We start from the raw sequence: 16769 nt of genomic DNA, 5'->3' as shown, positions 1-16769 counted from the left end.
ATTTATCTCGTTTTTTAGTTCAACCGAACGATAGGGCGTGGCCTGCAGGCACCTAAACTAATGACGCAAACAAAAATGTTTGTGGGTAAGACTTCCATTTCAACATGTTTTTACGTGGACTGCGTTCTTAACTAAATAACTCAATAAATAATAAAGACTTAAACAGCGACAGCCTCACCATTTTAAGAATCATATAATGGAAAATTTAAGATTCATAGGAAAATTTGCCAAAACAATTCCGTTCTAAGACAAGCTTTACTTTCCATATAAGGCATAAACATCTCATCTAGCACAAACATGATCAGTATATCGGAACATTTCCGCTGGTCATACAGCCACTAGAAAAGCCCTTGAGAAGACTGTGTTCATATTTCCCCCAATATGGAAGACGCGTGTGTCGAATCTGTTTGATGGGATCAGCAGAGGGCTACCAGTTTATGCATATTCATCGTCTCCCCCGCCAACTGTTTGCACATGCTAATTTGTCGCGGCTAGATTACATGGTCAGTTACGTGTTATTCGGTTAGAATTCCGCAAAAAGATCTTGTACTCCGCGGCCATGCAGCGGACTTTGAGACGAGAAATGCAAATGTTTGCTTGGTTGCATTGCTTTGGGTTTTTTGTCAAAAAACGCACTGGAATTGTGCGGTAATGGTGAGACTTTTAGCAGGTAAATTAAAATGGTATATTGTAAGGGTCGTTAATTGAGGGTAAGTAAATATTTGACCCAAGCCGCTGTCAAAGTTCAATCCTCACCGTAACCCTTGTTCTAATTGTTGAGCCCACAAAAAATCAGCTACTTAACTTTTCGAGGTCCTCCAATATAATATAATATAATATAATATATTAAGTATACGCCAGGTCGCCTGCCCAATCTTACCCCTCGGGAGCTTTGTTTGTTTCACAAGTTCACAGCGCATTTTGGCCGTTTATTAAACACCACGAAGGCAAACAGAGAAAAGCCGAATCTTGGACATTATAAATATTCAAGAGTCTAAGAGACAAACAGGTTTAGCAGCCCCATCTTCCTCTGCTTTCGACCGAATTTATATTCAAAGACTTCGGTTTGTTGCTGGCGACCTTTTCTCGGTCCTCTCTCTGCCCAATTCAAATGTGAATATGATAATTTTTTGCACACTTTTCCGATGCGAAAGCCCCGGCCTGGCCAGGGGTTAATTAACGGATATACCGTCCAGAACTTTGAACCAGGGGGCAAAAAAGTCCCGTTGCGGTATTTAGATTGACGGTAATTAGCGCCGCACCTGGGTGTGGGTGCAAAGGCAGGTGCGATACCCAGAATTCCGAGAGCTAAGCAGTGCGCTGCGGTTCCAAAGGGTCGCTTTAGAGCGCTCTCGCTCTGGCATCCTTACCAAAGACTATCCGGCTGCCAGAGCGAGAGCCAAGTAGCCCCCATATGACCACAACCTGTTGCTCAGAACGCGGCCGAAAGCTTTTGAGCTCGGCTCACCTGCCGCTCGCCGAAAATGAGCGCTCGGCGCTGACGCTGCGCCGGCGTCGACGGACCGCCAACTCCGTATAAAAGTAAAGCGGCAGCGTGAAATCAAACTTATTTCAGTGTTTTCGATTTGAATGTTAAAAGCGCACGCTCGCCCAGTCGCTGTCCAGTTGTTGTCCAGTAAAGTCCAGCAGCGCAGCCGCCGCAGCATCAGCAGCAGTTCCCTTAAAAGTGATGTGGAGACCATAAGAAACCCCATAACGATGGTCGAACTGTGTGTGCGTGTGTAAAAATAATATACTCTGAAAGTCTCCGCCAAAGCGAACAAGGATAGTGCGCTGAAAAGTGATAAATCGTATGCCAAAGTTGAGAGAATCTCTGTAAATTAGCCAAGTGAATATATACCCAATACGTTCCCTGGTATTAATCGCAAGATAAACCGACTTCTAGTGCCTGAAAACAGCGAATTTAACAGAAAAATGGTAAGTAAGGGGGTTCCCGATCGCAAAGTGTGAGTGTGACTCAATGGAAAATTGATGCAACCGAAATCCTCCTTCATTAAAATGGCTCGCCAACCAGTAATTTCGCTGCCGACCCCCAACATGCAAGCCTGAATGAATATATGTACCTACGCTTCACTTGGGCTTTCCATCAATCCCACAAATGACCCTTTGCACACGACTTGTGTGTGCTGTTATTAAGCGAAATATTAATACAAAATAAAACCGAACCCCCTGCGATGAGTATTCGCAATGCAGCCGTTAATTGAGCAAGTTATTCATCGGGGGAACCATTATAAGCCATTCCTAGTTCTTTTTGGCTTTCTTTGGAAATGGAAAAAACCGAACGCCAGCAACTGGTTTCCATTCTCAAGTACACATTCGCCAGCAAGGTCTTTCAATGTCTTTCTCAAATGCAATTTTGCCGACTCCGCGCAGACCTTTCGACGCTTTTCCCCCGCTTTCTGCCCCAAAACGTGAGCGTTTTCTGTTTTGCTAGAGCCATTCGCACTTGAGTTTCGCGAAAAGTGCACACAGAAACTGCAAGTGCTGCACTTATTTCGACGTAACAAAACATCAGCAACAGCAACAGCAGCAGCAGCAGCAGCAACAGCACGGCAGCAACACCAACGGCACGCCAGCAACAGCAACATCGCTGGCTGGCGGTCAAGTGAAGTGAAGGCTGGCTTTTGGTTTTGACCAGCTCCCGAGCTGGCCCAACAACTTTTCACACGGAAATGCAGTGCAGCGCTGACCTTGAATCTCCAACGGGGATATGGGGACATGGGATAACTGGTGATCTGCGATCGCAAGTGAAATGATAGCCTCTCAGGGCCAGGCCAACCGCTTTGTGCCGTCCGCCTTACTTATGCTTTCTGCCCATCATTGCAGATGCTGCTGGGTGTAGAAATCCAGTGATTTTCATATTCATTCAGCGCCAGCTCTGCAAATTCGAGAAAAAAAATGCCAATGGGTTAACCAATCGCCGCTGCCGCTGGCTAATGATCACTGGCATTGCACCATTTCACAAAATCCCAACGAAAAAAACAACAGGCAACCCAGAAATCGAAACTTATTCAAATCTTCGAGTTGTTTTCTTCTCCTTTTTAGCCTCTTACACAATAATTATTACACCTCGATTTTATTTTCGACTGGGACTCTTGCCGCATTTTTGTGTTGCCTCTTTTGACACTGAAAAGTGCAAACACGCTGGCGGCGAATTTTACTAGGCCAGCGGGTTGGTTGGCTGTTGGTTTGTTTGGCCGTTGGTTTGAGCCACTACCAACCACCCAGCAGCCCCTGCCGAGTGATCATAATAAAAATGCGCTTTAATCAGCCGATTTGCTTGCAGTCCCTGTGGGCCAGTTAGCCACATTCGAGAGCCAGTTGGCGTCGTTGACGTTGCTTTATTGTTGACTGCCGCTCGGCACTCAGCTGTTTTTGGTAAGAGAATAAAAAAAATGCGATACAAAAGTGTAGGGAGAGCACACCTGTAGTAAATACAAACCGATGGGCAGCTGGGGAAGTGTGAGTGCGATAAGGCTGCCGCATGTGACTGCGATGGCAGTGCAGTGCTGCTCCACTTCGATTTGTTTGGCACCACGCGGCGTATGCGCGATTTTCTCAGCTGAGTAGCTGGCTGCCTTTCGTCCACTTCAGCTGTTAATATGCCATTTGGCCAAAGGTTTATTGGCCAACATTGAGAAAAGTGCGTGTGTGTCTCAGCGTGTTTTTCATTGCTTGTTTATTTAGACATAGTCTAAAGCTCTCCCCATTGAAAACTGATAACGCAAGCGAAGAGATAAAAGTTAAGAGACCCTAAAACGGAGAGAATGACGATGTTTATGGACTCTTATCGGCCAGTGATTGAAGTAAGTGTCATTTGAAATTCAATTATTGCCCGTTTGAGATTAGACAAGATACGCCGGCAAAGGTGTTAAAAAACGCTAAAAATAACAGACTTTAAATCTTCATTCCAACACACTGGCTGGCATATTTTACAGCTTTTTGAGTGGTTTTTTGCAACTCTTCCAAACTCTTAATTTCGCACAAAAATTATAATTTATACATTTTTGTCGCTTTTAATTGGGTCGACGGAATGAATTCGATTGTATAAGTTAATTTTATTTGTAGGTCAGCTGTCTAAATATAACGATTTCGTGGTTCAACTGATTTACATTGGTGCGACTTCACGTGGGACACGGGCGGATAATTAACTTACTCAATTCAAGGTTGCTTTTTCATGTGCCTTTTTTAAGAACGTTTTTGGCAATCAATTACAAAAGCCCTAACAATCCCATTTACATTGGAACTTAGAAGACCTCTGTTGATTAATTTCCATTGATTTAAAACTAAATGCTATTATTGTTTAAAGGTTAGTTGCTTATGAAAATATATTTATGAATCGATTTCCTTTTAAAGGGACAAACGCACTTGCCGGTGTAATATTTTCAACACATTTAATCCAAACCCAACTTAATTAAAAAATCAACATTGCGGGGCGAAAACAAAATTTAAATTAGTAGACAGAAAAAACCTGATACGTGAATGCAAAACGATTGAGCAGCTAAAAGTCATTGCTTGTTTAATTGTATTACTAGTGATTTACGGGATTGAGGGCAGGGAACTTTAATCAGGGAAATGGCAGCAGGGACGAAAACCAAAGTTCGTCACTCAAGTCGGAATTGTATATTAAATACCCGAATCCGGATGGTAAGGTACCATTTTTAATGCAAACGCCTAACCTGACTGGTAGCATTAACGCCACATACATTTACAAAAAAATCAACATTCGCCGACCGACGGACGCAATATAGAATGAATCAGCTAAAATATCCAATCGAGGCTTTCAAATGGCGTTTGGGGAACTCACTTACACTTACGCACATTAAGCCAACTTGTGGAGTATTTGCAGCTGTGCACTTGACTATTACCTGAAATTTTAGTTGCCGCAAATACTGCTCTACACCGAAAAAAAATTGGGAACCAACTAGGAATTTTATAATGCTAATATGGGCACTTTCACAAAACTAAGTGAAATAAAGTATTCGATACCTTGACAATGCGTAAAAAGGTTGATTGAGCCCATTATTTTTTTAAGATACCTGCCAAAAAATTACGCTGTCATCGGTTGAAAAACAAAAGTGGTTTTGCGGCCAGCAATTCAACCGCCGATTTAAACGAAACCAGTGTCAGTATTTCAATGCGATTAATTTTAGAATTATGTCAAATAAATTCGGTTGAAATACCCAAAATAACTTTATCTCATTGCTCCTCAAATTGAATGACGATTTTCCAATTTAAACTTTTTTAAATTTTTGTAATGCATTAAAAATAAATTTATTTTTGGCTCATTCACTTATAATAATTATTATTGAATACATGCCTATCCTTTGGGGCTACTGTTCTGGTTATAAATAATCAACTTCAATCTATAAATACATTTTTTTGTTAAAAGTTGCCTGAGTTTGTTTTTGACAAATACATTGTTTTAAGAATTGACCTATATATAATATTGAACTATTACAACTTAATTAAAACAAGGATGTTCCACTTTTCATTTCTAAATCTAGTGATTTTACATTTTTAGACAGCTGACTTTATTAATTAAATTAATTATGGAAAACATTTGCCATGACCTCAATTTTTGTTTGACTGTTGACCTGATTGTTTAGTTAATATAAACATGAAAACAAATGAGTGTCACTAAAAGTTACAGTTTTTAAAATTTAAAATTATATTTAAAGGAGCCACTGATTTCTTTCTGTGTACATTTCAACAACTTGCAACTTGAAACGCTGCTGCATTCAGTGAGCGGAGTCAGCCGCCCCCGAGAGCAACAACAAGACTTCCTCGGGGCAGCACAGCAGCAGCGAAGCGACAACTTACATATGTACATACACTCGAAAAAAAAAGTCTTGCACTAATTACCGGGGATTTGGGGCTAACGACAAGCTGGCGGCTGGCTGGCAAGAACGACATCCAAACTCGATTGCCAAATTAAGGCGATTTAGCTGCTTTTAAGAGTGGCCGAAGTCAGGTCTTCTCTGGCGAAACACACACCAATGCGGATGGACACAGGCCCGCATATATCAAGTGTTGTTGGTGTGGCAAGTGCATATGCTGCACATGTTGCTGCAGTTGGGAAATCGCCTACGATTTCGATCGCGTGCAAGTCGCGCGCAACTGGGAATTCGATTGAGAGTTAAAAAACGCTCGCTGCATTTTCAACTTGACCCACAACAGCCGGGAATCGATCACTGGGTCGTAATCGGTGTTTTACGGCCGTTTTTATTGCCTTATTATTTTTCTATATCTTGTTTGTGGTGTTTTCCTTTATGGCTTTCCATTTACCGAAGATTTGTTTACGCATTCAACCAATCGTTCGTCGGTGTGCGGTGGTCCATGGGTGTTGCATCATCGCCTTGTCATATTAGACAAGATGCTGCTGGAGTAAAAGTCGCGCTCTGAACCTGAATGTTAGCTCCGAAAGCCAGTTGCAGATACAGATACAGATACACAGGCGTACCAACCTCTGTTTCTTTTGATCCCCCTGTTCGCTGCGCTCAACTTGACCTATAAATTGATTTTTATGTTGCGCAGGTTCGTGCGACTGTGTTTGATTTTTCTTTGGACCCTCCATTCAAAGCAATTTTTTCTTTAATGATCGAAAATCATTAAGTGCGACACGAGTTTGGGTCTCAGCTTCGATAGATCCCCGATCCCCGATCCCCGACCGCCCCGATGCCAAAATCATATGGGTGCAAACCTGTTTGGCCCTTTAAATTTATCTCTTATGGCTTTTTCTTTTCTGCTGCTGTGGCTGGGAAAGTAAAAGTGTTGAGCTGGACAATTATGAGGGCTTACAAGCGGGAAGCCATAATTTTTTCTCGCTGTGCAAATTGCTTAGTGCCGCCCTGGCAGAAGCGTCTTATATAAAAGTCGTTAAAATAAATCAAAGAAAGAGATTTGAAGATGCTAATGCTGTCACCTGTCTCTCTCGCCAGGCCAATTGCAAAAATGTAAAAAAAACCGAAAAAAAGAGATCCAAAACAGAGATTCCAGTCAGTAAACCACTTGGCCGGTTGGCCTTGTAAAGAAACACATACCTACTAAAAAGTTTAAGATTTGAACTGATGTCTGTTACTACATCGCAGCCTCAACACCTATATCATCTTCTTCTCTCCGTCGGTCTCTCGTCGCTCTTTGTTGTCTTCCCAATTATGCATTTGAAACTCAAACCCGTCAGATACTTTTTTTTAGACAGCTTGGGGCGGAACTTGAAGTCGGGGGGTGGCGAGTCGGGATTTTGGACGCTTGGCTTAATTAATTGCCAACAGTTGTAAAGTGTTAATAACATTTTTGTTGTTCGATAGTGTCTGCTGCTCTGTCGCTGATAATTTAATTGCTTTTGTCGACTGTGGGACTGGCCACCAACTATTCAAGCAACTGCAAATGTTAGCAAATATGTTTCTGTCCCCGACCATTTGATTTATATTATCTTTGGGGTCAAATTGTGCAAAGCCGAAAATTTGAATGATCAAAAATGCAGCTACGTCGTGGAATTTTATTATTTTGCAAGCATTGGGGTTTGGGATGAATGCCTTTGACTTTTTTCCACCAGCTTGAATGAATAATAAACTGTAAAAAGAGCTAAAGACGATGGCATTGAAATTGGAATAGTGGTATTAATTAGTTAAATCAACAAAAGCTAAGCGGGGATGTGAACCATAAAACCCTGAAAAAGTTGGGGTTTTTGGCCTAGAAACAGCACTGAGAAAAAAGTAGCTTATGAGCTGGTGATAACTTCAGGGTTACTTAACATAATTAAATTATTCTTTAGGGTTTATTGGCCTTAAAAAGCACTGATAAAAATATTTCACTTGCTTAACATTTCAAAAGTTAAATAGATAAGTAAAATAAAAATAAAATAAAAAAAATAATAAAGTAAAAATAAAGAATATTACAATAATTGTTGAATTGAAAATTAATGAAAACATTTCTTAAAAATCAGTAAAAATATCATTTTATATATATGATATGTGGCTTAATCTAGTTATTTTAACATTTCACATTTGCAAGCTTCCCTAACCAAATTATATAAAAACATTTGTTGATTCATCCAAAATAGAAATTAATGATGGTCTGGGATTATTTTAATTTGATGACAAGATCCAGCTTTTTTGGGAGCTATTCTTAATGGACTTGATTGAGATATTCAAAAATACTTGATTCCAGTGTGATTGACAGCCAGTTTGCCCGGCCGCTTGCCCAACCCAGTAAGCTGCGATTATGGCCAAAGTGGCCGTCTCACTGCCAATCGCTTACTACACAGTCACCGGCAACACATTAGGGCGACAATTTGTCGCAGGCGAGGGCGACTAAAAACAATCATTGTCCGGCAAAAGGTTCCCAGTCCGACGGCTTACTCACTTACTCCCCTAGTCTCTTGGTCACCGTCTTGTGGGTCAGGTCCACATAGATGTAGATGGGGAGTTGCTGCCGTGGATGGCGACACCGACATCCACATCGACATCGCCATCGAACAATGATGATGGATATGAATGGTGAATGGCCAACTCATCGGCGGCGTTTGCGGGGCATTCAGCATCGGGTACTGCCCAAATCATGGGCACTGTAAATTTCAGCTCATTTGTCCGGCCCTCTGGACTTTATGGCACATAATGAAGCGTTAAAATGTAACGCGCAACAGCAGCGGCCGCAAACAACAATTACAAATGCCGCTTTACACTTGCCGCTGCTGACGGAAGCATTTTTGTGGGTTTTTAGGGAAAGCATTTGGTGGCCAGCGCGTGTGAACCAAAGAAAGCGAAAAAGGGTCAGCATTTGGCCAAGTGTTGGGATGCTGTACTGAGCTGTGCTGTGGCTTACGCAAACTGACCAAAGCCAGCTAGCCGGCTTTATGTAATAGCAAATACAATACGTTTTCGGCTGCCATATTTGCTCGGCCAAAGTCCAAACAGACCGGAGGAGACAGCTTGGCAAAAAACCAAAAATTCTGGAAAAGACATCATCATCATCATCGTGAATCGGCAGAATTCGATGAGGGGATTACACAAGCTCCAAACTTTGCCCAGCGGTGTGAATCATTATTTGGCAAATATTGGCCAACCTTTTGCAGAGCCACACAAAGCCCATCGCCAATAAAATTTTAGAATGTGTGCTTTTATATAGTATTCATATGGCAGATTTGTTGACTTTTACAGATACCGGTTTCATCCTTATTCTCTATGCTGTATTTGTATTTAAATTGCTTTCGCAAAAACAAAGTTCAACAAACCGCGCGACAAAAGTAAAATTCGAGAAGCTCCGCGCTTACAGATGGCCAGTTAATTTTGTTTACGTCCCAGCTTCTATTCCCCGACCACCCAGATGGACATTATTTTTATTGCACTCTCGGCTTCAAATAATTCACTTTAAACGATGTAGTCGAGATTGAGTTTGCGTATTCGAAATGCCTCTAGGAACTTAGCTAATGTGATACGTGGAATCACTCATTAATGCAGCTGGGGTGCGCACTACTCGAGAAACCATCAGTGGCGATGACTGTCGAACTTTTGCGCTGCGCCCACGCCCGCGCACTTGTCGGTGCGGCAGGTTCGTGTCTTAAGTCTTTTGTTTGCACCCCGATAAAAATCACGAAAACAAGAAACTGCTTGCCAGCTTAGACATGATAAACTATGGCTTCGCATGATAGATCGAATTATGACAGATCATTGGATAAACTGATTGGCGGTGGGCACACAAAGCCCGGTAATTATGAATGAAATTCCATTTGGTTCCGGAATCGGCTTGAACTTCCTTCTACCGCCGGTTGAAAACTGGTTGTAAAGGCCATACATGTCGGTTCTAACTAGAGCACCTCTCGATACCCGCCGAAACCCCAAAAAAAATACATGCAGTTTGAAATGCAGCGACATAGATTGGTGGAATTTTCGGTCTTACCCGAACTAAGCAAATACCGGCACAGAGCAACAATTAAATTTAATTGCGCTTAGTGGTCGCTATAGCTCCGACTTTGACTCCGCCAGCAAGTGCACTATAATGCGTGATAAGTATACACTATTTTCCTCCTAATGGATCTCACCCAGATAGTGTGAGAAAACTGGTTTTATGACGCTCATCGCTAGTAATTTTCCTTAATCAAATGGCATAAAATATGTGAAATTAAAACACTAGTCGCTGACCCACGTCAGTTGGCCAGGAAGAGGGCAATGCAAATTGCTTAATAATCACTGTCGGTGTCTGGCATAATAGTGGTTTTAATCGGTCAAATTTACACTTGATTTACACCTACGTCTTAGACTTTCAACATCCGAGAAAGCTTAAAGTTACCTTATTACCTACTGCCCCGGAAGCAGCTAAGCACTTACAAGGTCGGGAAATACCCTCAATATCACAACATATTTTTTTAAAGTGTATAATATTGTCATTTACTAGTTCATATATCATTGATAAGGGAATTATGTATGTAGAAGGTGAAAAACAAAATTCAAAGAAAGTAAAAACGACAATCCAACCAATATTAAATATTTCTAAAGTCTTTATGACTTAACAAAATTGCTTAAAAGCTTACGGAAGATTTTGGGAACATAAATTATGGGCCATATATGATGTAATTTGTTGAAAGTTATCACCACTTATGCCTTTTGTAATTTCCCTATTCCGCTAGAGTATCCAAAGATTGGTCTTTGTACTTTCGGGCTTCCCCCTCCTTCCTCCTCAAATTCAATTAACTAGCACGCACCTAAAAAAGTGAAAATCTCTGCCAGAGACTCTCTAGGAAAGTGAATCTTAATTAGATGCAATCAACGGCGACATTGTTGAGATGCGATGCTGTCCCTTCCGGACTCTGTGACCCGGTTAACAGAGGCGGAAATTTCGTTTCTGGGCCAGCCCATATCTGAATCATCATGGAGCTGGCCGCCATCATCGACAAAGTCCACCTGGGGACGCTTCACTGGCTGCCATCGAGAGCATTCCCGAATTACGTCACATGTGTAATAGACAATTTTGCCAGTCATTTGCCGACACTAGGCTGACAGAGATTTCAATAAATCTTGCAACACGGCTACCATGCGTCAGAAAGATGAAATTGTTTGGCTCAGACGGCGGTTCTGCCCGAAACCAGCAATTACACACTGCTGGCCACACCCACACACCCAGTCGGTCAGTGAGTTCACCTGGCGGCCTAATGGCGGACTCGGTTCATTAATGAACAAGCGGCATGACGGGGCTCTCGGCTCCCGATCGGCGGACTACTACTCGAACCCAGACGACTATATCCCCTCCGCCGATGATGATGTCTGACGTACTTAGCAGGCCAGGCGACAAATGAGCATTGTTTTCCCCCCATCTGTTTGGATGCCTATGTCTTGTTGGTGCCGCAAGTCCGAGAATGATGGATGAGCCCTGATTGCCCAGTGGCGTAGTTGAGACATCTGGGTGCTTAAACTCGTATTTACCTGTTATGCAAAAAAATAATCCCTCCGGGCAAACATGGCGAGAATTAGACTTATCTAAAATAGCACCTGTTTTTTAAGTCGACTTTCCCGACACAAGGCCTTCCAAATTACATACAATTCAGTTCACATAACTCAAACATTAAAAACGCCCCGTAGTTGAAATCACTCGCATACACAAGGCGATTTGTAAATTTGTATAATTATTTTATAACAAGTCAATAAACTTTATTTGGTATCGTTTCGATCAGGAAATTGGTATCATTATTGAACTGATTGAAAATAATAAGAACGAGACAAACATATGAATATAGTTTTCATGAAAATGATTAGCTAGCCTAGTCTGCTGATTATATAAAATCCATTATAATGGATTGAAAATATGAAAAGCCAAGTTTTAACCATGTGCTTAATTCTGTTTCCGCTTAACTTAAAAGGAAATACTCTGCGGAAATGAAATTTAGAACAAGGCGGTATAATCACATATTTTTAGAAAAATTAAAACATTAAAAACAATCTAGCATGGTTCCAGTTTTGCACTGCCTAAAATATTTTCTTAATTGCGGACAAAGCCAGGCCAGGGAAAATTACATACCCTAAGGCTTTTGGGCGATTTTTTAAGGCACTTAAGACGTTTGCGAAATATAATAGCCAGTTTACGGAAATGAAATTTAGAACAAGGCGGAATAATTTATTTTTTTTGACAAATTAAAACAATAAAATTTTAATTGCCAGCACTTTTCTAGTTTGGCACGGCTTGAAATATTTCCTTAATTGCAGACAAAACCGAGCCAGGAAAAGAGGCAGTACAAAACAAACGGATCCCAAACGGGCTTAGATTTTTCCGTTGTAATTGCAAATTACTAAAAATTAGCTGTAACTCAATAATTGAGTTATGCTGGTATCGATTTAATTGACTTGGCAAATGCAGCTTTCAAAATCGCGGACCTTCCTTGACATTCCGCCGTCCACACATACGCCCCTGATTCGCTCAAATCAATTAAGTTAACCCTAACCCCTCGGTGGAAACGGCTTCAACCCCCGCTGCAATTAAGAGTAGCGTTGTTTTCTTTAATTGCCGCCAGTCAGGTATTTAACTATTTAAGCGGCGATTAACACTCGCGGAACTGGTTTAGCTTTTCCTGGCATCCCCGCCGGACTTCCCCCCCACCGTTCTCCCCCCAACTTCTATGTCAGTCGGTCAGGCCGTCCAATCACTTCTAGATTTTTTTTGTTTTGTTTTGCTATTTATCACATGGACAAGAGGCCGTTGCGGATTGCAACATCGCTGCCAGCCGGCTGCACCAGTTTTTTGCTTGATTTTTCTTTATATTTTGATGCATACATTTTGTATCGCCGAGTGCTAATCGACAATGCTAAATTACCGCGCACAATATTACAGAAAATCACGGTTTGTCGGCTAATGGGGAGCTCCATACGGAAATTTGAGCAGAATGTTGTTTTTCGGCTAACCACTGTGGCTTTGGATTTTCTTTGTTTTCGGCTATTGCACCATGTGTGTGATTGATTCGCTAAGAGCGAACGTTTAATTAAAATCAAAAACCGAAATACAAAAGCAGAACGGCCCATATTCATAATTAATCAGTTGTCCGCCTTTTTGAACTTATACAGCTAACTCGGATTTTTTCGGGCAGTGTTGCAATGCCCAACCGCAGATTTATTGATTTGACACTTGAACCACTCCCAGTGGGCACACATGACTAATCTGTTATCTATCTGGTCTTTGCTCTTGCAGGATTACCTCACAATGTTCTACGACGGCTGGCGGGATCTGATGGACAACAAATCGGACCCGCGAACACGAGACTACCCGCTAATGAGCTCGCCGTTCCCCACGATAGCCATCAGTCTGACATACGCCTATATCGTGAAGGTAAGTGGTTCGGGATCGGGGAATCACCAATCCATAATTATTGGAGTGGGGATCGAACTAAAAATGGACGGAACAGAACAGAACACAACAGAACATCATTCCGATGGGGGCAATTTACGCTGATTTCGTAGACCATAACTGGCAGATTCTCATCTGGTGATTGTGCGGATCCTTTTCGCAAACTAGTTTCGCTTTATTGCATTGCAAAATGACTGTGAAGCCCCAGCTGGGGTTCAGGGCCATCCGACGATCATCTCGAAGAGCTGGTGTCGAAAGGTGACCCAAGCACAGACCGCGATTATGCAAAATTGAACAAAAAATCAATTCGAAAAACGATTTCTATTTAGGTTTCCCGCTTTGCATTGGTTCACATTCATAATTTTACAAAAGCATTTAACTTACTTTCACATGTCTGCTAAAATCGAGCGGGGAAGAGGCGAGGAAAGGTGAACAGCGGTGTCTGGCCAAACAAAAGACTTAGGCAACGAACTTGTCACAAAACCAACAGACAAAGTCGGTCGCGTCGATTGATTTGATTTGATAATTGCTGCAACAGGCTTTGGCCTCTGTTTGATTATGTTAAATGACACGCGAAGACATTTTTGAGATCCGCGGTGAAGAGGATGCACTTACAGTGGTACTGATCAATGATTTATTTCAGGTACTTGGACCCAAGCTCATGGAAAACAGAAAGCCTTTCGAGCTCCGCAAAGTCTTGATCGTCTATAATGCAGCACAGGTTATCTTCAGTGCCTGGCTCTTTTACGAGGTAATATAAGCAATCTTTATTGAATGAATTCCGCAGAAAAATAACCACTTCTTTCGCATTTATAGTCCTGTATAGGTGGATGGCTGAATGGCTATAACTTGCGATGCGAACCCGTTAATTATTCCTACTCGCCCAAAGCGATTCGCGTAAGTATATATGGATGCTCTTATATACCGAGCTAAGCAAATACATACATTTAGCCAAACATCGGGCTATAAATTTTGATTTTTAGCTTATGGTTGGCAAATAGCAAAGTTCTTTTGTTGACTGGAACAGATTTTATGTAAGCAACCAGTTTTTTGCCACGCAGAGTCAAGGAATTATAAAAAACGACAATAGCGACAGGTTCTCTTATGCTAATCACAAGAAATGGATACCGAAAGCCGGCCGGCTGTGTGGCGAGTGGATTGTGCGGATTGAGGAATCTCACGTGTGTCGCCAGGCTGGCTAAACTGGGTAAACGACCCAAAGAAAGTGGCAGTCTTAGAAAGTTGACAGGCGAAAGATTTTGCAAATCACCCATTTATCGTTATTGATAAGCATGGAGCTTGTCCAACGGTTAGTTCCAGGCCAAACGGAATCAATCTACCCAAGTTGTGGCCATTCTTTGCATAACAATGAATGGCTGAAATATTGGATGTGAATAAGCTTAGATACTAGTTTGAACTAGGATTCTGGATAGATTGTTAGAGAATTTCGTACGGTGCAAAAACGAAAGCTTTTTCAGATGTCAAAAATATTTTTTAGAAACGTTTAGAGATTTAGAGACCAATCCATTTAATGTATTTAAAAATGATTATTATTTTAATTAATGTTTGCTATTATTATTACTTATTTTTTTAGTAATAACATTTATCCCCTTCCTTTTTAGACCGCTGAGGGTTGCTGGTGGTACTACTTCTCTAAGTTCACCGAGTTCTTCGACACGTTCTTCTTCGTGATGCGCAAGCGGTACGACCAGGTGTCCACGCTGCACGTGATCCACCACGGCATCATGCCCGTGTCCGTCTGGTGGGGCGTCAAGTTCACGCCCGGCGGCCACTCGACCTTCTTCGGATTCCTGAACACCTTCGTGCACATCTTCATGTACGCCTACTACATGCTGGCCGCGATGGGCCCCAAGGTGCAGAAGTACCTGTGGTGGAAGAAGTACCTCACGGTGATGCAGATGATCCAGTTCGTCCTGGTCATGGTGCACTCCTTCCAGCTGTTCTTCAAGAACGACTGCAACTACCCCATTGGCTTCGCCTACTTCATCGGAGCCCATGCGGTGATGTTCTACTTCCTGTTCTCAAACTTCTACAAGCGCGCCTATGTGAAGCGCGACGGCAAGGTAAGCTCATTACATTTGATAGATGTTGGTAGATTTTATCAGAAGAGGAAAATATGTATAAAACAAAGTTCTGTAAAACTTCTAGGCCTTAAAAACCTTTTCAACGATTATATATTATTAATTTTAAACGATTTTAAGCAATACAAATTCAATTTACTTTTCATTTGTTTTTTCTTCAATAAGCTCATGAAATTTTTGTATTTTAACCTCATCTATTTTTAGAAATTTTAAGTTACAAAAAGTAGTTTAAGCTATTGTAATAGTTGTTTATGGTTCCAATCTGTTTTTTGTTAATTTAAAATTTTGAAAGTTTCTCTTTTAAATCCATACATTTTTTACAAAAGTGACAACATTAAAAAATTATAAATATTTTAATCCATGAATCAGCCTTTATCAAAAAAAATTTTAAGTAATAAAATTGATAAGAAAGTCTTTAGCAACAAATTGTAGCAACATACTCTTCTTCATCTATTTTGACATATTCAACAAATTTAACTATTCTAAATTCTTCTGCTTTTCAGGACAAACCGGCGGTCAAGGCGAACGGACATGCCAACGGACACGTCAAGGCGCTGAAGGACGGCGATGTGGCGCCCACCCGCAACGGCCAGGCCAACGGCTTCCACAACTCCTTCTCGAAGTTCACCACGGATATGTGCAATCCGGCCCTGAACTCCTCCACGAGACAGCGCGTGCTCGTGAACGCCGGCAACAAGTGAGCCCCGCCAGCCAACCAGCCAGCCAGCCAAACATGAAACACACATAAGCATAAATTAATTACGCTACCAATTAAATTACCGTACATTTAAATTAAACGTAAGCATAGGGAGTCCAAGCCTACATCTAAGCCAAATCGAATTCGCATCAAGATTAAAGACAAGGAAACAAAAACATTATTTCATGGACAATCCATGGTGATCGCACGTAGGGATCACACTGGTGATCGCTGGCCAACTGCTCTGTCTACCGATCATTTCTCAAATAATAATACTTCATATCCACATTTAGACCCCAAAACTATCCACATCCCGTCATCCATGTGCATGTACATAGATCGTTCATTGCTGCTGAGGAATTCAGTGGCACTCTCGGCGAGTTCGGCGTTCATCTAATTTTAATACTTTTAAATACACCCTTTGGGGACGAGGCGATGGTCCATTCCACGGCTCGTTCGCCAAGTGTATCTGCTTTACGTATCTATCGCTCTACACTTTTGTATTTTTGGTTATGCAAGCGACGCTTTTAATACGTGTATATTATTTCTATGGATTGTTTTGAACAAAAGAAATGTGTTTTTATTTTATAAATAAATTCGAGATTAAACGTACAAAACAC

At 41.5% G+C, this 16769-nt stretch overlaps 1 protein-coding gene across 3 annotated transcripts; it reads left to right on the top strand.

Annotated features, from left to right (window-relative positions):
- Positions 1-1569: 1569 nt before the first annotated feature.
- Elovl7 (ELOVL fatty acid elongase 7) lies at positions 1570-16766 on the top strand. Of its 3 annotated transcripts, none has more exons than XM_036816816.3 (6): positions 1570-1938; positions 13195-13332; positions 13994-14101; positions 14167-14247; positions 14973-15434; positions 15956-16766. In XM_036816816.3, the coding sequence occupies exons 1-6, from the start codon at positions 1936-1938 to the stop codon at positions 16151-16153; spliced, it is 990 nt and encodes a 329-aa protein (XP_036672711.1). In that variant the 5' UTR covers positions 1570-1935; the 3' UTR covers positions 16154-16766. The 3 variants fall into 3 exon arrangements, with proteins under 3 accessions (XP_036672711.1, XP_065721852.2, XP_036672710.1); XM_065865780.2 differs by lacking the exon at positions 1570-1938 and adding an exon at positions 2274-2432; XM_036816815.3 differs by lacking the exon at positions 1570-1938 and adding an exon at positions 3774-3827.
- Positions 16767-16769: the final 3 nt, after the last annotated feature.

Source organism: Drosophila suzukii, chromosome 3, assembly GCF_043229965.1.
Source record: "Drosophila suzukii chromosome 3, CBGP_Dsuzu_IsoJpt1.0, whole genome shotgun sequence".
NCBI lineage: Eukaryota > Metazoa > Arthropoda > Insecta > Diptera > Drosophilidae > Drosophila > Drosophila suzukii.
This window is presented reverse-complemented; position numbering and strand designations above follow the sequence as displayed.

What these genes read in the sequence shown, in the direction of transcription:
- Elovl7 (XM_065865780.2), top strand. Translation starts at nt 2,289, where the DNA reads ATGGAAAAAACCGAACGCCAGCAACTGGTTTCCATTCTCAAGTACACA. An exon ending in CCCGCTTTCTGCCCCAAAAC is followed by an intron (nt 2,433 to 13,194) that starts GTGAGCGTTTTC and finishes TTGCTCTTGCAG; the next exon opens with GATTACCTCACAATGTTCTA. An exon ending in GTGCCTGGCTCTTTTACGAG is followed by an intron (nt 14,102 to 14,166) that starts GTAATATAAGCA and finishes TCGCATTTATAG; the next exon opens with TCCTGTATAGGTGGATGGCT.